At 36.2% G+C, this 21,811-nt stretch overlaps 1 protein-coding gene across 10 annotated transcripts in view; it reads left to right on the top strand.

Moving 5' to 3' along the window:
- TTC37 (tetratricopeptide repeat domain 37) overlaps positions 1 to 21,811 on the top strand; it is a 78,782-nt gene that overhangs the window by 35,961 nt on the left and 21,010 nt on the right. For 6 of the 10 annotated variants that reach the window (XR_004967764.1, XR_004967765.1, XR_004967762.1 and 3 more), the window contains 9 exons: positions 2,585 to 2,678; positions 4,878 to 4,955; positions 6,442 to 6,566; positions 7,382 to 7,505; positions 8,877 to 9,098; positions 10,263 to 10,335; positions 12,581 to 12,634; positions 12,814 to 12,925; positions 15,821 to 15,949. Coding sequence is in view for 3 of the 10 variants with exons in the window: in XM_036310707.1 (XP_036166600.1) it covers positions 2,585 to 2,678; positions 4,878 to 4,955; positions 6,442 to 6,566; positions 7,382 to 7,505; positions 8,877 to 9,098; positions 10,263 to 10,335; positions 12,581 to 12,634; positions 12,814 to 12,925; positions 15,821 to 15,949 (1,011 nt within the window). In the remaining 7 variants the exon portion in view is untranslated. Of the gene's footprint in view, positions 1 to 2,584; positions 2,679 to 4,877; positions 4,956 to 6,441; positions 6,567 to 7,381; positions 7,506 to 8,876; positions 9,099 to 10,262; positions 10,336 to 12,580; positions 12,635 to 12,813; positions 12,926 to 13,885; positions 13,951 to 15,203; positions 15,581 to 15,820; positions 15,950 to 19,042; positions 19,162 to 21,811 lie in introns of those variants that run through there. The other 4 variants (XR_004967768.1, XM_036310708.1, XM_036310709.1 and 1 more) reach the window with 4 other exon arrangements.

Below are 21,811 nucleotides of genomic sequence, written 5' to 3'. Positions count from 1 at the left end.
TCCTTTCCTTAATAAAACTACTATTGAATTTTAATCTCCCCTCTATCATTTAGTAGCCATAATAAAACCCTGGGCATGTTACCAAATTTAATTTTAGTTTTCCTACCTGTAAACCCTACAAAATGTGCAGAGTAACTGGCATACTTTACATGCTCAAGAAATGTTAGTTTTGCTAGTATTTTTTAAAATCTTTTGACAAAATTAGAATAAATAAGGCATTTTAATATAAAGAATCAAATAAATTGTGAAAAGCTGAAGAGAAAATGCCTCATCATAGATATTGAAGGGTAGTAATATTCCTCCTGCATTGAGCCTGGGGCCCTTGAGGAGAATGCAGTTATTTTAAAGTCAGCACTTTGGGGCATCCACATGTTATTGGTATGCCAAAATGAATGACTCTAATGAATACCTAGAGCCTCTGTGAAAGCGTATGATCAGAAATTTCATTGAAAGGTTTCCTTACAGAATGGGTAACATTTATGAAGGATTTTCATAAAGGGTAAATCTTGAGTTTTCTGCGAAATTCCGATTCCTAGAGCAACAAACAAATTATTTCCTGACAGTTTTACACAGTTACATTTTTAACTCAATAGTGGAGTCATAGTGATAAAAAATTATTTAACAAATTCAACTACATGTGCTTAGCCAAAAATGAATAACTTAGGAGAGAAAAGAGGGAGAGCACAGTGTCTTCATCTGTCCTGCTAGGTGCTTCAGGACGAGTGGATGGTAGGCACGGTCTCCTTTTACTCAGTTTGACTCCATTTTGGTGCTCCTCTCCTTGTGTGGTAACTTGAGGATTTTTCAAGAATAACTTGACTGTGATTTTCGCCTTATGCTTTGATGTTAGAATCTAACCATCGTATAAAGTATGATATGATTTGCTAGGGCTGACCAGCAGCCCCTGAACAACAGATGAACAAATTGCTCCGACACAGTTTCACTGTGAAAGAGAGAGCTATGGGATTGTCTGGCCAAAGGGACCAGGCAGCCTCAGTTGTCTGCCTCATTAGCCTTTTATTGCAGTTTTTAAAGGGTGTCCCAAAATTCACGCAAGAAGTAATTTTGATAGAAAACACAGGTTTATAATTAAAAATTGTAATTTTTTTATTGATTCATAAAGTATACAGTATAGGGTTATGTATGGAATAGCATATCGGGTAAATGGCCTCCACGGCTTTGCTGGCACATATGCACTCTTTTGTTGAAATTTGGCATGACTGTTTTGCATAAATGTGGCTGAATTTCGATGAGGCTCTTTTTCATCTTGATGGCTTGGTTAATCGACAGAATTGTCGCATTTGGGGTTCAGGAAATCCATGAGTGATTGTTGAGAAACAAATGCATCCACAATGTGTCACTGTTTGGTGCGGATTTTGGGCTGGAGGCATATTTGGACCATTCTTCGAAAATGCGGCTGCTCAGGCAATAACAAAAGAGTGCGTATGTGCCAGCAAAGCCGTGGAGGCCATTTACCCGATATGCTATTCCATACATAACCCTATACTGTATACTTTATGAATCAATAAAAAAATTACAATTTTTAATTATAAACCTGTGTTTTCTATCAAAATTACTTCTTGTGTGAATTTTGGGATACCCTTTATCTTTAGATACTGAGCAATCTTGGGGGGACATGTGTTTACATTGTCCTCTAGGTAAGGGCATCCAGGGATTAAGCATAAGGATTCCAGTCAGCACCTGGGGGTCTGCACGTGCACAGACTTGTTTGGGAAGGTCAGGAATAATTAGGGATGCTGCCTTCGACACTCCCCTAAGTCTCCCCTAAGTCAGAATTCTCATAAACAGGGCAGGCGGCCTTCCACACACTTCCCTTTTCTCAGAATGTCCTCCCTACAAACTTTCCAACCAAGTCTTGTGTGCTCCCCAACAATGATTATACCTTATTCTTTGATGTTAGAATATAACCATCACATAAGCTATGATATGATTACAGTATATTTTGTTAAACAAGAGGGATTTGAAGGCTTGCTTCCCAATACAGCTTTTAATTAGATCAGATGTTTTCTTTGTACATAATCAGATGCATGATTTCTTTAGACATGAAAATTTCAAAATGCTGCATTGGCAATTCCAAAGTCATTCTCTGTTTCTAGTGTATGATACTGAGTTATTTAAAAAAAACATACATAGAAATTGGAACACAACCCCCAAGAAAAATTAATCCTGGGAAGGTTTACATGATTAGCTAAAGAACTGAATTTTCCTTATAAATCAAATGCATAGTTTTAACATGAGGTACATTTTCAAGTTATTTTACCATTAGGGATAAAAATGTTTAAACTTTAAAACATTTAAAGTATGTAGTAACTGTAAATGTTACTGAATAATTTGGAAGAATTATAATTTGTAGTAACTATAAATGTTACTGAAAAATGTGGAAGAATTATAAAATGATTACTGGTATTTCATAGTCAAGATAATCAGACTGCTATTCTTAACAATGCCAAAGATTTCAAGATATACTCTGTTGTTTAAAATATTAAAGAATTGAAAATAAAACTAATATCTCATAAACACAACCATTATGTACATGTAAAGAACAGATATTTTTGATTTCCAGAAAGAATTCCAAACTATGCTCCAGCTCTCACAATGTTGAGTTATTTAAATGAACATCTACAGCTGAAAAAGGAAGCAGCAGATGCACTCCACAGGTAAACTCTGCCTTTAACCGAAATGCTGTCCTTATATGTTAGTGGCCTTTTTTTAATTTAGTCTCACTCTCATGAAGAAGGTACTAAATAAATGTTTTCATTTTTTCCTAATCTTTTGTTATCTGTTATTACTACATCTATGAAGGTGAAAATACGCAGTTCAAATTTTCAGCTATATTTTGGTTTCTGTTCCTTAATCTGAGGGAGGGAGGGATGTGGGAGGGTGAGAGGGAGAGAGAGAGAGGAAAAGGGAAAACCAAACTAAAAATCCCTCAGATTCTATTTTAGAAAAATCCATCCCTTTAGACTTTGTCTAGCTTTATTAAATACATATTTATTCAGAGAAGAAATCAGAACATTATGTATCTGTTTGAGCCACTTTAATCTTCTCTGTATGTACCCATCAGTAAGTGTTTGTTGAACTGCTTTGAATCCAGCAGTGTCCTGGGCTCTGGCAGCTTAGCAGTGAGTTAAAACGGACACAGGCCCTTTTTTCATGGAGCTCCTGTTCAGGTCGGGGAGACCCATGTAGGTCATCTGTGATGGTAGTAATTGCTAAGAAAGAACATCAAAGTAGAGGACCAGAAATTACAGAGGCAGGCAATGAATTTGAGATAGGTTTTAAGAAGGGTGGGTTTAAAAGGAGGCAAATGAGGCCTGGCCTTGATGAAGTGAAGCCACAAGCCATTTGGATGTCAGAGCGCTCCAGGCAGAAGGAACAGCAAGAGCAAGTGCTCTGAGTCAGGGGTGCACTTAGCATGTGGAAGAAACAAGGACATGTGCTCAAGTACAATGACTAGACAGGAGAACAGTAGGAAAGGAAATAAACTTGAAGTTTTATTCTCTGCAAATTATTTGATTCGTGAATAAGAAAATAACTTGATCTTGTGAGGACCAGATGAAAAGTTTAAAAGACCTGGTTGCATTCTTGCCCTCAATTTAAATAAATAGATTTTTAGAAGAGGCCTTGTTAGATTAAAAAAAAAAAAATTGAGGTTTCCTAAATACTTTGCCATTTTTTTATGGATCTCTCTGTAGTTCAAAGGAGTAATCACTAGATGGTACTGGAGGTTATATAATAAAGTTATTTTTCCAGGTTTAGTGGAGAGGATTATGAAAAACCACAATTATATTTCTTTCACTGTCACAATAAACTTACCAGTAAACAAACTGTATAACTATGATAGAATACAACAGTGAGCAGGATTTTTAAACAGAAAGCTAGAAATCTTTAGGAGTGCTCACTACTTTTTTGGGGTACATATTATAATCACACATTATGAATCTGGTACTGGTTATACCTTCAGCCTAAAATGGCAACTCCACAGTCACTTGAATATGTACCACTCTTTCTTACCTGTTTACCACTGTGGTTTTTGCCTTAAACAGGTTTTTGAGGCTTGAAACTACAAATTAGGTATTAAATCTAACCAGAAGTATAGTTTTTAATACAGTACTGTCTCTATAATACTCTCCCTTAGACTTCTCTGGCTAATTTTTGTTTTTCATGTAACATCAGGGGGAGTAGAAGCTTTTCTTGGATGTTTCTTCCTGGCTAATCCCCTTTAAACAGAAAATAAAATAAAATGAAATATTACTAAGTATTTCATTCCATTTAGTTGTTAAACATTTCCCTGGTTGCCCAAAAGGGACTGAGCAGGAGAAGGTAAAAATCTGGGCTTTCAGCATGTTGGTGAATTAATTCTAAGCCTCTGAGGATTCCTTGTAACGCCTTCCTTTCTCTGAACTCAGTGTTGCTCACATACATTTCTGTATGTAACTGGTAAAGGCACATGAAAGCAATCAATTTCCTGATGTCCTAACTCAAACTATTACATAAATATTTTAGAGTGCTTTCTATGTAGTTCAAATATGTCAAAACTTAAAACATCAACATAGTTGTTTTTCCATTCTTAGATTAAAATTTTTGGAATATTTAAAACTCACACATGATAAATGATTTCACTTATAAGATTCACTTTGTTAAAGTAATTTTCCTGACAATCTAAAATCTAAGTATTAAGTATTCTTTTGTGGTACCAGTTTAATAAAGTTTGAATAGATGTTATAACTTAGCATTAAAGAATTAGTAGAATTAAACAAAAGCAAAAATCTGTAGATTCAGTTAATGAAGAAGGGTGAAAAAATGCTATTGCATATAGATAACTTAAAATGCCTTTTTTTTTTTTATTTTTTTAGGGCAATTTTGTTGTTACAGAATGCAGAAGACCAAGTTAATTATCATGATGCAATTAGAAATTATGGCAGATTGTTATGGTAAGCATGTTTTTCCCCCATTAATTCTGTGACCTACGTGATATTTCTGGTGAAAGCTATGGAACTAGTGAGGTGATGACAAGTTTCGAGAGTAGTGGGCTGTTGACATTCCGCCAGGATATATAATTCCCATAAAGGCAGGCAGTGTTAACAGTTTTCTGTACCTCGGACAATACCTAACTCCAGTGTGCTTTATGAGGAGCAGGTTTAGAACTGATGGCTGTGGACTACATAAGAGAACATTTGGAAGAGAGGCAGTTGCTGTCTCTAAAGTAGAAGCCTAATTAATTGGAAGAATTGGGTTTATTCTCATTTTCTGTATATTTTAAACTGGGGATGGACATTAGGAATTCAGAAACATTCTGAATTCTTTTGAAATAGTACATAAAAATGTCTGTGTGTGTGCATTTGGTGAGTTGGGAGAGAGCCACATAGCTTCCTTCAGATTCTCAAAGACTTCTTACTTCAAAAAATATTGTTTTTTAAAGATTAAAAATGATTCCAGTTGTTTTAGAGGATAGAACTAGGACCAGAGAATAGGTGTTATGGGGGTAAGGTTTTAGTTGAAGCTAAGGAAGCATTGCTCAAGTTAAGAGCCGCCCCCAAATTGAATGTATTTATTCATAAACAGTCTAAAGTAGCTCTTTCCTTTATCAAAATATTTATCAAATTTGATTTTATTGATTTTAAAATTCTTTCACCTTTGTAAAATGAATTTTAGAAGCAAAGATTGCTTGTATTTTTAGTTCCCACCCACTCCCAAGATTAAAAAAATTTTATGAAAAGATTTCCAATAACACATTAAAAATAGAAATGGCTTCTGGTTATAGTGATGGATACTAAGAATATCAAATATACAATGTTTCTATTCCAGGTGATGGCAGTTTCTCTTCATTTTTAAATAAGCAAAACAAGTTATTTTTCTGTTATTAAGAAGTATTACATTTAGCATCAGATATAACAGATTTTTACTTTTATATCAATAAGTACAGAAAAGAGCATCTATAGTTTTATCTGTGGAATTTTAATGTTTCTATGTGCCCTCCAAACAAAGGCTAGCTTTGATTCTGACTAAGGAATTTTTTGACTTGTTTGGCTTGTCCAAGGTGCTGGAACCATACTTATGGGAGTAATATTTAATGTGTTAAGCTTAAAAATGTAGATTTCTGTATAAAAGAACTTGGAATTATTTTTATAATTTTGGATTTTAATTCAAGTTTGTTTTTAAAAAACACTTTGCACTTTAGCAAAACTAGTCATTTTCACATATTATTTAAAAGAAGCCAAGTGTGAAGTTAAATCCCCTTAGTATATCCTATGTGAAATAAGTGATACGCCTTTTATATTAAGTTCTCTCTACAGCTTTAACTCTGATAGATGAAGTAAAGTTATTAGAAGAAATGTGGTATAATAATGTCTCTATATTTTGATGATGTAAGCCAAAATTATTTTTTATATTAAAAATAAATTTTGTTTTGCTTCTTAGTTCCATTGGTGAATATGATAAAGCTATCCAGGCTTTTAAGTCAACACCCCTTGAAGAGTTAGAAGACATCATAGGGTTTGCACTGGCTTTATTTATGAAGGGTCTCTATAAAGAGAGCAGCAAAGGTGAGTATGTTGCTTAAAGCTGAAGATCACATCTTACTTTTCCAGGGTTCAGAGGAATTTGATCACAGTGACCTTACATGAAGAAAGATGTAATATTGAGATGGGGTACAGGTTGCAATGTTTATGAACATCTGACTAGGAGTCAGGAACAATACCAGGAACTTTTTATCTGTTTGTCAGTTAGTAGGTTATTATGATGAATAGTCCTTATAACAGTGTTATTATCTGTGTTTTATTTTCATTATTTAGACAAGGAAACTGAGCCCCAAGATCACTTATGGTTGACATGAGTTAGCATTTGAAAGCAGGTCTTTACTACTTCACAGTGCTTAAATGTAAATTTCTGATAAATGAAGATCTCAACCATTGTTAATAATAGTATATTTTGGTTTCTGCAAAAGTGATAATTGAGTGCATTTTCACATACATGGGCCTAAACTCTTTGTGTGCAGCTCATTGTAAGGATCTATTTGATGGAGTTGCTGGTCTGCACATGGAATTTGGTGCTATCTCTGTGGCTGCCGGCCTCCACTTGTTTTGAAGATGGTGACTAAGAACTCTCTCAAGATTCTGAAGATAGATATTAGGGAACATCATATAATAATCCCAATGTTAGCCCCAGAATCACCTTGGAATAGCTAAACAAGTTAGATTATTACACATTTTTATTTCATCTGCTTGAAAATAAGGGAACAATAAGATATAGTTTTAGTTAGATCTTTTGAAAAATAGAATTAGGAAAGGAAAAATCTGATAGATTGTCAATCAGGATTTCTTTTATATTGTTTTTGTTTGTTTTCAACCCTATATAACAGCCTATGAGAGAGCCTTGTCTGTTGTTGAATCAGAGCAAGACAAAGCCCACATCTTGACAGCTCTGGCAATAACGGAGTATAAACAAGGAAAAATGGATGTAGCCAAGACATTGCTGTTTAAATGGTATGTGTGGTTGATGTAAACAGTTAACATGACTAAATACTTAAATAATGGTTTCAAATTTGGAGCCATGTAAGCTGAAGTTCTCAATGCTTTAGGAACTGTTTGGTCAACAAAAGAGATTAGACCCACCTGGTTCTGAACTGATGGTCACAGGTGGAACTAGAGATTGTGGCTTAAATCTTAGTCCTGGATCCATCCAGTCCTTCAAAATCATCCTGTGCACTGTGTTTTATTCATTCATTCATTCATTCATTCATTCATTCATTCATTTATTTTTTAAATATATTTTATTGATTTTTTACAGAAAAGAAGGGAGAGGGGTAGGGAGTTAGAAACATCGATGAGAGAAAAACATTGATCAGCTGCCTCCTGCACACTCCCTACTGGGTATGTGCCCGCAACCAAGATACATGCCCTTGACCAGAATCGAACCTGGGACCCTTGAGTCCGCAGGCCGACGCTCTATCCACTGAGCCAAACCGGTTAGGGCTACTTATTTATTTTTTAAAAGAGTAATTTATCACCTGATCTAGTAGGATCTTAAAATTTTAATGAAGGCAGTTGTAACTGTCTTGTTTTTGGCCTTTTGCATCCCCAAAGAGATTTTTTCCTTTTTCAAGTTAACATGATAAAGTTAATTTAAAGTTGAGTCTTTTTTTAAAAAATGCTACCAATATAACTTGTATCTATTTCTATATTTTGAGCATAAATTAAAAATAACAGCCGATGATATATGTGGTTATTCATATAGTATTTTTTGACTTCTGGATTTTTTTTTTTTTAGAAAGTTAATCTTAATTTTTTCAGAAGCAATAGATGATTAAGATAATGCTATTGGACAGTGGTTATCAACTAAGTGCTTTATTGGCACTTTCAGTGGTACAAATACCCATAGTACAGAATGGTTTCCCCATTGCAGGAAGAGTGCATCTCCTTCCCCCACCCATTATATGCTAATGACGCTCCTCAATCATTGTAAAAACACAGAATTACCTCTATGCATTATTTTGTAACGTTTTGAATATTTCTATTACATTTTAATAAACTGTTCAAAAAGTTTTTAGATGTTCTCCTTTTTTTATGGTACAACATTCGTAATCATTATTAGAAATACTAAGTTTTTTCTGAAATTTAGATATAATGACCAAAAAGTAAATTTGGCTATTGCTGCTTTGTGAAAGGCCAGATAGTCAGGGAAATTGCTGTTACAAGAAGCCAACCAGTTTGTTCTTATATTTATCTCAAAGCTGGGCTTAGTTTGGTGAATCGTTAAGTAAATTGCTTTTCCTACTAGATGTTAAATATGTTGTAATAGATAGGTACAGACTACTGTATTTATAACTAATCAGCATTTAAAAAATATATTTACAGTTCAGTCTTAAAGGAGCCAACCATAGAGAGCCTTCAAGCCCTGTGTGCCTTGGGATTGGCAATGCAGGATGCTACACTGTCAAAAGCAGCACTTAATGAGTTATTGAAGCACGTCAAACAGAAAGACAATGATTATCAGAGGTGCCTTCTTACTTCAGCGATTTATGCGCTGCAAGGCCGCAGTGTGGCAGTGCAGAGACAAGCATCTAAAGCTGTTCACAGGTAAATTCTGTGCTTATAAACTCGGGGTTGAATTATACTTGATGAGGTCGTCTCTGACATTTGGATCTTATTAGGAATATAAAATGAGGTGGTGCACATATACATTTGGAAACCAAAATGTGTTTTTTATGAAATTGCCCATAAACTTATATTATTTCAGCTATGAAGTTTTTTTTTAAAGTCAGTTAATAGAGAGAGAGAGAGAGAACAGAAATTTTGCCCTTCTCAACTTTTAGTATGAAAGCCCTTACTAATTCTCAAGTTTGTGATGTCAGGTTGTTATAAGATACTGTCCATTTTGATGGCATTAAGAATATTTTGGCCACATAAGCATTCATTAACGCATTCAAAGTTTGGAATATAGAAACCTGTTCTCAATAGCAGCAGTGGTATTTATCTTCAGCAGTAAAGTGTTATATCATGAGTTTGTTTTTTTTCCATAGCTCTCATCTCTTTATATTTTCTTTGGACACATATGTTACATTTCCTTAACCTTCCTTAATTAGATCTTATGGCTTTATAATCATTATATTGCTGGTTTTTTTTCCTTATTTTCATAAGGATTGTTGTATGAAAGATATATAAAATATGTTTTCTAAAAATTAAGACACTCAACCACACATGGACAATTATATCAAACTAGAGGCCCAGTGCACGAAATTTGTGCACCAGAGGGGGGGAGGGTCCCTCAGCCCAGCCTTGTACCCTCTCACAATCTGAGACCCTGGAGGAATCCCTGCAGGATTGGGCCTAAACTGGCAGTCAGACATCCCTCTCGCAATCCGGGACCACTGGCTCCTAATTGCTTGCCTGCCTGATTGCCCCTAACCACCTCTGCTTGTCTGCCTCATCACCCCTAACTGCTCTCCTGCCTGCCTGATTGCCCCAGCTGCTTGCCTATCTGCCTGATGGCCCCTAACTGCCTCTGCCTCTGCCTCTGCCCCTGCCGCTGCAGCTTCGTCTGGAAGGATGTCCAGAATGACATCCGGAAGGTCTTTTGGCTTTCCGTTCTAATTAGCACATTACACTTTTATTATTATAGATTGTTTCAGCTGTCTAAAGGATTTTAAGCTTAGGTACTAGATAAAATGCTGGTTGCTTGGACTTTTTTGTGGTTAAAGTAACTCCCATCTCTAAGCCCTCTGCTTTTGATGATCTCTGTAGTAACCCAGCTGATCCTGCTCTTTGGTCTCTGTTGTCCCGAGTGGTTGCTCAGTATGCACAACGTAATGCAAAGGTGAGTAACGTTCTAAATTCTGGCAAAAAGATTAACTAGCCTGTGATGTGGTAAATAATATAATTTTAAAGTATTAGCATTATAATTCTGCAAAAAAATTAACTAATGCAGCAAGGGAGTTCTGTTATTTAACCATAATTTCCAATAGTTACTCAAGAAGAGTACATTGAGTTTCTTCCATGTACTCTTGTACTGCTTTGGGTGTTATGGACGATGCAGAGAATTAGATGGACTCTTGAACATATACAGATTATGTTAATGACTATGTGATAAGATTATGCTTATAATGTTGCCACTTAATAAGCATTAGCTATTGTGTTTTGAATCCCCTAAGATAAATTTATTTGAAAGCTTCTTAAATATAAGGATACAAGAATTAGAACACTGCCAGTGTTTAAAAATATAAATCTAAACAGGATTATCAATGTTCTATACAGGGTATTACCGACTGTACTTTAATTCATAAAAACCAGATATTTTCCAGGAGTCAATGAAGTATTTTATTAACTTCTATAGTTAATATGAGCTTTCATTATTTATTTAACTAGTTGGTAAACATAATGATAGTAGCTAATATGTTTTGAACACTTACTACATCTAAAAATCCCAATATCTGAAGTCTGTGTGGGCCTGTTCATTTGTTGTTCCTACTTGGCTTTCGCACACAGTGACTTTGTTTACTTGATTGTGTATACTTGAAAATAATTAGCAGCCTAGAATTAATTTCTATAGATAGAAATTGCACTTATTTCTGCCAGGTGCTTGAGAGCTCCACCAATCTGGAACCACCTTAAACAAAGTTGAGAACTTGAGGTTTCTGGACCAACTAGACTACTCTGTGCCTGGATTTCAAGGTCATTTGAAACCTGGTTTACTTCTGATTCAGCTTCACCTGAGGGATCTCAGCTTATTTTTATATAGGTTTCCTAATACTCCCCCTTTTTATGTGAATACTGGGCTTTGATTTCTGTCCCACTAGCCCACGAGTCCTTCAAAATGAAAATTCAGATTTGGTAGGATCTGCAAATGGCAGAAGACCATCATTATTAGACACTGAAAGGAGTTAGTTATTATGTTCCAGCTACTGTGCTAGTCATTTTTGTGTGTTTTGTCGTTGAATCACAACTACCATATGAAAGTAGGTCCAATGAATGCCCATTATATAAAGGAGGACACTTGAAGACAGAGATTAAATAACTTGTGCAAAATCACAGTTAGTGGCTGTGGTAATGTGTAATCTCAGATACAACTCCTGAATCCTCCTCCTCTGCTGTGTTGTCGTTCTTGTTTTTAACCCATCTTCTATTTGTTTTATATTGACATTTTAAAAAGTTTAGTTTTAGCATTCTTTATGTGTTAAAATACTGTTTTAAAACATTTCTGATACACTTATACACTTCTGATATTAAGTGACGATTATAGTATACTTCTGACTTAAAATGAAACCATCCTTATTTTTTTCCAGGTAAAATATGTAACTGAATTTTAAAAAATGAAGGATTTCAAGTCAACTTTATGAAAACTATTATTCATATGTTTGTTTTTTTTAGTATATTTTTATTGATTTCAGAGAGGAAAGGAGAGGGACAGAGAGAGAGAAACATTAATGATGAAAGAGAATCATTGATTGGCTGTCTCCTGCAACTCCCCACACTGGGGATGGAGCCCGCAACCTGGGCATATGTGCCCTGATCTGGAGTCAAACCGTGACCTCCGGGTTCATAGGTCGACTCTCAACCACTGAGCCATGCTGACCTGGCTGCATATGTTTTTCTCATTTTAGTATTGAGTTGATTATTGAAGCAATGATGAACTTCATTAACTTTATTCCTCTGAACTTTATTCATTTTACTAGGGAATATAGAAGTTTTTAAAATACTATATTTTTGTGAAGAAACCATGTTAGTTTATTTTATAATAGGTTTTATGGTCTCTCACCCCCATTCTTTTTTTCTCTTTCAGTCTTCCTTTTACAGTCTTTTATATTGTTAGAAAATGTGTATATTCATTTAGTATTATGTAAAATCATATAACTTTTAGATCTTTAATGAGCAGAGTTGAAATGATTATAGTAAAAAAAGAATTTTTAAATAAAAATATTAATCTGGTCTTTTAAAACAATAATAAGTTGATACTTAAAGGAGTTTAAAAGTTGTGTGATAAAACTGAACCTTTCACATACTTTAATGGAGATTTTTATCAGTTTTAAGTTTTATTTAAAAAAATTAATTCTTTTTTATTATAGGGAGGTGCTGTAGCAGGAAATGTGGCTCATATTCTGGACTCAAATCATGGAAAGGTTAGTTTGTCCTAGTAAAGGAAATGTTGTACTTGTTAAATAATATATTTGATAAAAGAACAATTCTTCTTCCTAGGCTTAGGGGTCACATCATATTCAATAAAGTCATACTTTTAGTCACTTTGAATGCAGGTAGCTTTGAAGAAAATTGGTGAACACCTTTCTTTTCTCTTGTGTAGAAGGCATTACTGTACACTGCAGTAAATCAGTTGGCTATGGGAAGCAGTTCAGCAGAAGATGAAAAAAATATTGCACTAAAGACCATTCAGAAGGCAACTCTCCTTTCTCCAGGTGAATATAATACAGCCCACTTCATTAATTAGAATTCTGTTCATCTTTCACTTGTGATTTATAGGAGCAAAGTTTGTATTTTTATGAAATAAGACAAGGAAATTTTAAGAAAATATTTGAATATTTTGCATATAAATATTTGATTATCTACATTTGGCTAGTGGTAATTAAGAGGTAATCAATTATTGAAGCAGGCTCAAGAGAATGTTTGCTTGAAGGTAGTTTATTATCTGTTATTGAAAATCTGAATTACATATTTTCAAGTAGTTTTTATTTCCTATCAGGCTTTAATAAGGTTTATCTATAGTAATAAATTACTTAATAAACATATTTAGTAATTTTTATGTGTAGTTACCTCCTTGAAGATTGGAAATATGTCTTCTGTGGTTTGAAATGCCAAAGTGCTAGCCTCACCCAAGCTAGCTCTTAGTTCTAACCAGCTGTGTCATGTATACCCCATCTATCACAAAAGGCACTAAGGAACTGCATGTGAACTGCATCAGCATTCTTCCACTGCCGCTAGAGGACTAGAATGTGCAGTAGTGTAGGGTTATGAGACATATTTTTATATATTATTTTTAATATGAAATGCAGCATTAAACAATTTATTTCCTTAGAGCACTTCAAACAGTTATTAGATCAGAATGCTATTGCTTTTGGCTAGGTACTGATGGGAAACAAGTATACAAAGAACAGGTTCAGTGTTATCTTCACAATACATTGTGAAGATTCTAACTAAACTGCAAATATTAAATATTTCAGAGAATTTTTATAAAATAACCAGACCAATATCTTATTGTTTATTTTGTCTTTTGTTTTTGAAATAATCAGAATGAAAAGAGACCCTAAACTTTTGAGTTTATTTATATTACACATTGGGTATGTTTCTGATTTTTGGAAGTGTTATCAAGCAAGTGTTAGATAGAATTACTCTCAATAATTCTTACTGTGGATCCGCAGTTACAGAAGATCTCTTAGCCTTTGATTGTGTTAAGTGGCATAAACTTTAGAAAGGTAAGATTGCCCAAATAAGGTCCTCTCTAATGATGTTTTCTGATTTTCCTATATTATCTAGAGAAATATGTATCCAAGGAAGCAGAGTCATCATATAAGGTGCTTAAAATAGGGACTGAATAATAAAGATGAGTACCTGTTTGAGATATGTCCTTGGAGTCCAATGATAGTGAATATAATTGTAATTATATATAGTAATGCTACACCTTCTTGTAGATCTTTAGGTGAAATAAATACAAGGGATCTTTTCAGAACTTTAAATATAATCTCAAGAATTTAGAATTAAATGGGAGGAAATCCAGTTTCTGCTAGATTACTGTGATATTAGGTATTTTTTAGCAAATTATATTTAAAAATTTTTAGGCATATATATAGATATATATATATATATTATATTTAAAGTATTTATATTATTACTTTGTTTCCAAGGGAATTTGAGTTGCCGATTATCTATGAAAGAGTTAATGAAAACAGCAATTCTTTTGAATTAAGATAGAAGAAATACTAGCAACTAATGTCTGTTTGCGCCACCAAAATCTAAATACTAGAAAGCCCTAAAGGAAACTATTTTTCAGTATCTTAGTAAGTCAATATTCAGAAATTGAGTCCATATCAGTTGGTAGTACTGTAAACCTGATAGCATGTTCAGTTGCCTTGTTTTATAGAAAAATGAGTCTGAAAGGAAAAGCTGCCACATAGTTAAGTGTCAATGTTAGACCTAAACCCAAAGCTAATACTAAGCCACATTATAAATTCTAGGGAATGGTCCCCATTTCCTTATTCTGGAATTTGAATATGTCTTATGTTATTTAAAATAAGGTAGTTATTATCTGGGACAGAAATTATTTTGTAATATGGAGATATGTAATTTTTTTGCAAAAGTTTTTCATCTGTATAAGATTCCTAATGTTTCTTGTACTATTAGCAGTAATACTAATAATCTATAAATGAAATAGATATAGATTTCAGACATTTGATAGGAAACATGCTAAATGGGGCAGTTAGATATGAAAAAATATAAAACTAAAGCTAAAAATGTATGCTTAAATGACTATTGTTAACTAGCACCCCCTTGTGGAAAATTTAAATTATTTATTTGCTTTTCAAGAGTAGCAAGACTAAAATATTAACCACTGAATTGAACTGCAAAATGTTCTTTATAAAATAAAAAATTATACAAATTTTAAAAACCTAAGTTCCTAGCTTCTTTTTTCACAACTACTTTTGTTATAAAGAGGAGTTTATACTCATAATCTCTTTCTAGGTATTATTACCTCCTTAACCTGCTTTATCAGTCTTTCCCCTAATGCCATGAAGCTTCTATCAAGGTGTGGAGGAAGAAAGGAAAGATCAAATGAATGAAAAGATATATAATACTATAATTGCTTTCCTTGGAATGTTAAAGTGACTTTCATGCTTGGCTGTTAGAACATAGGTAAAATATAGTTGTCTTGAGCTTTTGTTTTGGCTCAAACTTTTCTTAAGAACTGAGAAATTGTTACCTTGCTTTACCTATGACTGAGCCTTTAAAATGGACTGATTGATGAAATTGCATGCTTGTATGAGACTTGTTCAATGAAAGGGAATATAATTGACCTTTCCACAGTAACATAGCAGTCTAGGCAACTGAACTAGCCTTGGAAGAAAAGCTTAATAGGACATTTCTCATCCTCTGATATGTTTGCTAACAATGGCAAATGTTGAAGGATGAATATAGGAATGCATCTTCTGAAAACAAGTATAATTTAATTTTCTTTTAAGAAAATGGAATTTTTGTAGATAAAAATAATTTTTGTGTGTGTTTGTAAACTATCTTTTGGTATTTTTTTTAGTAACATGTTAATATTAACAAGGCCTCTTAACTCTATTTCCTATGTTTAGGTGATCCTGCTATCTGGGCTGGGCTAATGGCAGCTTGTTATGCTGATGATAAACTGGCTCTAGTGAACAACACTCAGCCAAAAAGGATGGACTTGTATTTGGCACTGTTATCTGCTGTTTCTGCTTCAAGTAAGTTTAAAACAGCATTTTGTAATGATAAATTCAGTATAAAGTACTCAGAAGAATATCACCAATAGGTAGTGGGAACAATTATCTCTACACTAAAGGCTGTTATGATCTTATCTAACAAAGTTTAAAATAAGCCTTGAAAAGATTAAATCATTTTTAAGAAGCAGAATTGCTTACAGGACAAAACTTAAGAACATTATAGTAATACAAAAATATCTAGCATTCAACAAGGTAAAATTCGCATAGGTGTGTATCCAGTTAAAATTTAATAGGTGTGCAAAGAAGCAGAAAAATACCACCCAGAATAAGGGGGAAAATCCATCAGTAGAAACATATATACAAATGACACATGATAAAAATCTCTTTAGAATGTAATGGATTATTTAAAGCATGTATAGTAACAATACCACAAAGGGCAAGAGAGGAAAATAGAAGTATTTTGTTGTAAAATTTTGGTACTATCAGTAAAGTAGTGTAATATTTTTTAAAGGTAAATTGTAACTGGTGAAAGATGAATACTCTAAACCTTAAAATAGACACTAAAAAAATAGAGTTATAGCTAATAAACCACCAACGCAGATAAGCTGGAATAATAAAAAATCATCCAAAAGAAGAGGAAAAGGGAACAAAGAATAGATTAACCAAATATAAAGCTCAGCACACGAAATCACGTGACCCTGCCTACCCGCACTCGTCTCCTAGTGAGTCTGGTAGTGGTTGTTCTGCGTTACGGCGTGACGACCACAGGCCTTTTATGATATAGATAATAACACATTAGAGTTAAACACAGCCATCTTACTAATCAAATTCAATATAAATGGCCTAAATACCCCACTGAAAAGGCAGAGATTGTCAAATTGTATAAAAAAGCAGGAGCCAACTACTGCCAAAAAGAAACATATAGACAAAATATAAATCTGTATTTATTTATTTATTTATTTTTTTTTTAATTAAATCTTTATTGTTCAGATTATTACATTTGTTCCTCTTTTTTTTCCCCCCATAACTCCCCTCCTCCTAGTTCCCGCCCCACCCTCCGCCCTCACTCCCCACCCACTGTCCTCATCCATAGGTGCACGATTTTTGTCCAGTCTCTTCCCGCATCTCCCACACCCCTTTCCCCCCCAAGAATAGTCAGTCCATTCCCTTTCTATGTCCCTGATTCTATCTATTATAATCACCAGTTCATTCTGTTCATCGGATTATTTATTCACTTGATTCTTAGATTCACTTGTTGATAGATGCATATTTGTTGTTCATAATTTGTATCTTTACCTTTTTCTTCCTCTTCCTCTTCTTAAAGGATACCTTTCAGCATTTCATATAATCCTGGTTTGGTGGTGATGAACTCCTTTAGCTTTTCTTTATCTGTGAAGCTCTTTATCTGACCTTCAATTCTGAATGATAGCTTTGCTGGGTAAAGTAATCTTGGTTGTAGGTTCTTGGTATTTATCACTTTGAATATTTCTTGCCACTCCCTTCTGGCCTGCAAAGTTTCTGTTGCAAAATCAGGTGACAGTCGTATGGGTATTCCCTTGTAGGTAACTGAGTTTCTTTCTCTTGCTGTTTTTAAGATTCTCTCTTTATCTTTTGCTCTTGGCATTTTAATGATGATGTGTCTTGGTGTGGTCCTCTTTGGATTCCTTTTGTTTGGGGTTCTCCGCGCTTCTTGGACCGGTAAGTCCATTTCTTTCACCAGGTGGGGGAAGTTTTCTGTCATTATTTCTTCAAATAGGTTTTCAATATCTTGCTCTCTCTCATCTTCTGGCACCCCTATAATTCTGATGTTGGTACGCTTGAAGCTGTCCCAGAGGCTCCTTACACTATCCTCGCATTTTTGGATTCTTTTTTCATTTTGCTTTTCCGGTTGGGTGTTTTTTGCTTCCTCACATTTCAAATCATTGACTTGATTCTTGCGCTCCTCTGGTCTGCTGTCGGGAGTCTGTATAATATTCGTTATTTCAGTCCGTGTATGCTTAATTTCTAGTTGGTTCCCCAATACAACATCGAGGGTCTTATTAGTTTTCTTGTAGATCTCATTAAGTTTATCGGCGGCTTCTAAACAGTTCTTGAGAGAACCTTAAAAGTGTGGTTCTGAACTCTATATCTTCCATTGACAATTTTGTCCTGTTTCTTTGTCTCTGCATTTTGTTATGCTTCCTTGGTGTACCCCCTAGTGGTCTTTGTTCGAAGTCTTATAGTTAAACCTTGATTGTTGTAGCTAATACCAGGGAGGGTTTGACCTCCAGGCCAAGTGGCTATGAGAATCAGCTGTGTCAGCAGTGAGAGAACTTCTGTCCTCTAGGGAGGTGCTAATCTAGCCTTTGCCTGAGGCTATCCGGCAAATGCCTCTGTGCAGGGCTTGGGCGGGGCGGGTCGCACAGGATCAACAGGGTGGGCCGGAGAGAGCAGTTATGGCGGCTCTCAGTCCTGTCCCCAGGGGCTCTGCCTCTCTGAGTCCCAGCACCCACTGCAAAGCTCGGAGAGAAAGCTGCACTCGCTCTGACCGAAGCCAGACAGTCCCGCTTCTCCCGTTTGAGTCTGGGTCCCTAAAGACTCGCCCGGATCTGGAGCTCAGAGTCTGTGACTCCCTCCCGATTGAAAACGCCAACCGCGCCCTCCGCCGCCAGCCCGCTCCATGCACTCCGCACCTCAGAACTTGACTTCAGCACTGCGCCTCCTCTGAGTGTCCGTATGCGTTTCTCTTTCCTCCTAGTCGTAGGACTTCCCCTCAGCCAGCGTTCCTGTGGTTCTGGGTGATGTCCGTTCCGTCTTTTAGTTTCACTTTTGAAGTAGTTGTTCAAAGCAGCAAACTCCGGCATTAACCTATGCCGCCATCTTGGTTCTCCCTCAAATCTGTATTTAATATAAAGGTAAAAAGAGCCTAAAAAGTAAAAAGATGGAAAAAGATACATGCACCATTCCAACACTAATCAAAAGAAAGTTGGAGTGGCCATGTTAATTTTGGACAAATTAGAATTCAGTGCAAAGAATATTTCAGTGATAACGAGGGTCATTTCACAATGGAATCAGTTCATCAAGAGGACATAACATGATAGGTCTAATCTCCTTTCATTGCACTTTGTTTTATAGCACTTGCAGATACTGTGTTCTTTTCAAATGGAAGGTTCGAAGCAACCCTGTGTTGAGCAAGTCTTTCTGCACCATTTTTCCAACAGCATTTGCTCACTTCATGTCTCTGTCACATTTTGGTAATTCTCACAACATTTCAAACTTTTTCATTATAACAATATGTGTTGGTGATCTGTGATACTGTAATTGTTTTGTGGCACCGCCAACCACACCCATATAAAATGACAAACTTAATAAATGTTGTATGTGTTCTGACTGCTCCACTGGCCCTCCATTTCCCCATCTCTCTCCTCCTTGGACCTCCCTATTTCCTGAAATAAATATTGAAATTAGACTATTAGTAACCCTACAATGGCCTCTAAGTGTTAAGTGAAAGGAAGAGTCAATCAATATGACAGACTTTATTATTGTCTTATTTTAAAAAATTGTCACAGCCACCCTAATCTTTAGCAACCACCATTCTGATCTGTCAGTAGTCATCAATATTGAGGCAAGAGCTCTACCAGCAAAAAGATTACAACTCACTGAAGGCTCAGAAGCTGATTAGCAGTTTTAGAAAAAGGTATTTTTTAATTAATGTATGTACATTTTTTTTAGACATAATGCTATTGCACACTTAATAGACTACACTATAGTATATACATAACTTTTATATTCATTGGGAAACCAGAAAATTTATGTGACTCACTTTATTGCAGTAGTTTGTAAATGAACCCGCAATATCTCTGAGAATGCCTGTAGTAAACATTTAGGCACTGATTAACAGAACTTTAAAAGACATAAAATATGGGAGCAACTAAGATGGCGGCATAGGTAAACACCGGGAAATTATTGCCTCACACAACAATTGAAAATTACCCCAAAGGACTGAGCAAACATCATCCAGAACAACAGGAAGGCTGGCTGAGTGTAAATTCCACAACTAGAAGGAAAGAAAAGCACGCTGAGAGCCAGAGGTGCGGAGGTGAAGTGCAGAGGTACGGCGGCGCGCGCGCGCGAGGAAAGGGGGTGGCGCCTGAGGACGCGGCTGTCTTTTTGAATCACAAACTCCCGACGGCTCTGAACTCCGGTTCCGGGAAGTCTCTGGGGACCCAGGTCTCACACGGGGAGAAGCTGGTCTGTCCGGCAGCGAGCGAACTTGAGGGCGGCTTTCCCTCAGAGGTGCTTGCAGCCGTTACCGGAACACTGAGACGCGCGACGGGCGGAGAATCGGCCATGGCCGCTTTCTCCGCCCTCTGACTCCCTGAGACCCCGCCCCACCCAGGCTGCGGCAGAGGCTTTTGCATGTGAATGTACCTAACTGCAGCCGAACCAGGCAGACCTGGAACTTCCAAGAGAAGGCCCAAGGCCCCGCAGCGGCTTGCATTGCTTCACAGCTGAGCCTCTTCATGGCTCCTGCTGTGTGGCCTCAGGCAGAGGCTGAATTAGCACCTCCTTAGATCCAGGAGCCACTGTACCCAGTGGTCAGAGGGGGTCCATCCAGACTGCAACTCCTCAGATCCATAAGGGGCGCACTCAGGGAGCAGACTCAGTGAGCACCAAAGCCCCACTGAAACAAGTCTTGCCCCAGAAGGGTGTCTTCAGCACAGAAGTTCTCCCACTTTAGACACAGCTGATTCTCACAGCCAATTGGCCTGGAGGTCAATTCCTCCCAGTGAGTCTACAACAACCAAGGCACCAAGAGTGCACCAAGAGTGTCCACCCCAGGTAACTGGGGAGGCTGAGCTACTGGGCCCTACAGGACACCTGGCGCACAGGGCCACTCTATCAACACAGGGAAGCTGCCAAAATGCGGAGACAAAGAAACAGGTCACAAATGGCAGAAATGGAGGAAAGCAAACGATTGGATATAGAGTTTAAGGCCACGGTTATAAGGTTTTTCAAGAATTTTATGGAAACCGCCGATAAATTTAATGAATCCCTCAATAAGTATAGGGAGACCATGGAGGACATGAAAAAGGACCAACTAGAAATTAAGCATACACTGACTGAAATAAAGAATAATTTACAGAGATCCAGCAGCAGAAAAGAGGATCCCAAGAATCAAGTCAAAGATTTGAAATACAAAGAAACAAAAAATACCCAACCGAAAAAGAAAAAAGAAAAGAGATTCCAAAAATATGAAGATAGTGTAAGGAACCTCTGGGACAACTTCAAGCGTACCAACATCAGAATTATAGGGGTACCAGAAGGAGAGAGAGGGCAAGATATTGAAAACCTTTTTGAAGAAATAATGACAGAAAACTTCCCCTACCTGGTGAAAGAAATGGACTTACAAGTCCAGGAAGCGCAGAGAACCCCAAACAAAAGGAATCCAAGGAGGACCACACCAAGACACATCATAATTAAAATGCCAAGAGCAAAAGATAAAGAGAGAATCTTAAAAGCAGCAAGAGAAAGACAGTCAGTTACCTACAAGGGAGTACCCATACGACTGTCAGCTGATTTCTCAACAGAAACCATGCAGGCCAGAAGAGACTGGCAAGAAATATTCAAAGTGATGAATAGCAAGAACCTGCAACCAAGATTACTTTATCCAGCAAAGCTATCATTCAGAATAGAAGGTCAGATAAAGAGCTTCACGGATAAGAAAAAGCTAAAGGAGTTCATCACCACCAAACCAGCATTATATGAAATGCTGAAAGGTATTCTTTAAGAAGAGGAAGAAGAAAAAGGAACTCTTGCCATTTGCCACAGCATGGATGGAACTTGAGAGCGGATAAATACCACAGGATCTCACTCATTTGTGGAATATAATGAACAACATAA

The sequence above is a fragment of the Myotis myotis genome, unplaced genomic scaffold, assembly GCF_014108235.1.
Source record: "Myotis myotis isolate mMyoMyo1 unplaced genomic scaffold, mMyoMyo1.p scaffold_m19_p_5, whole genome shotgun sequence".
Lineage (NCBI taxonomy): Eukaryota > Metazoa > Chordata > Mammalia > Chiroptera > Vespertilionidae > Myotis > Myotis myotis.
Note: the sequence above shows the minus strand (reverse complement) of the source record. Positions and strands in the feature narration are given on the sequence as shown.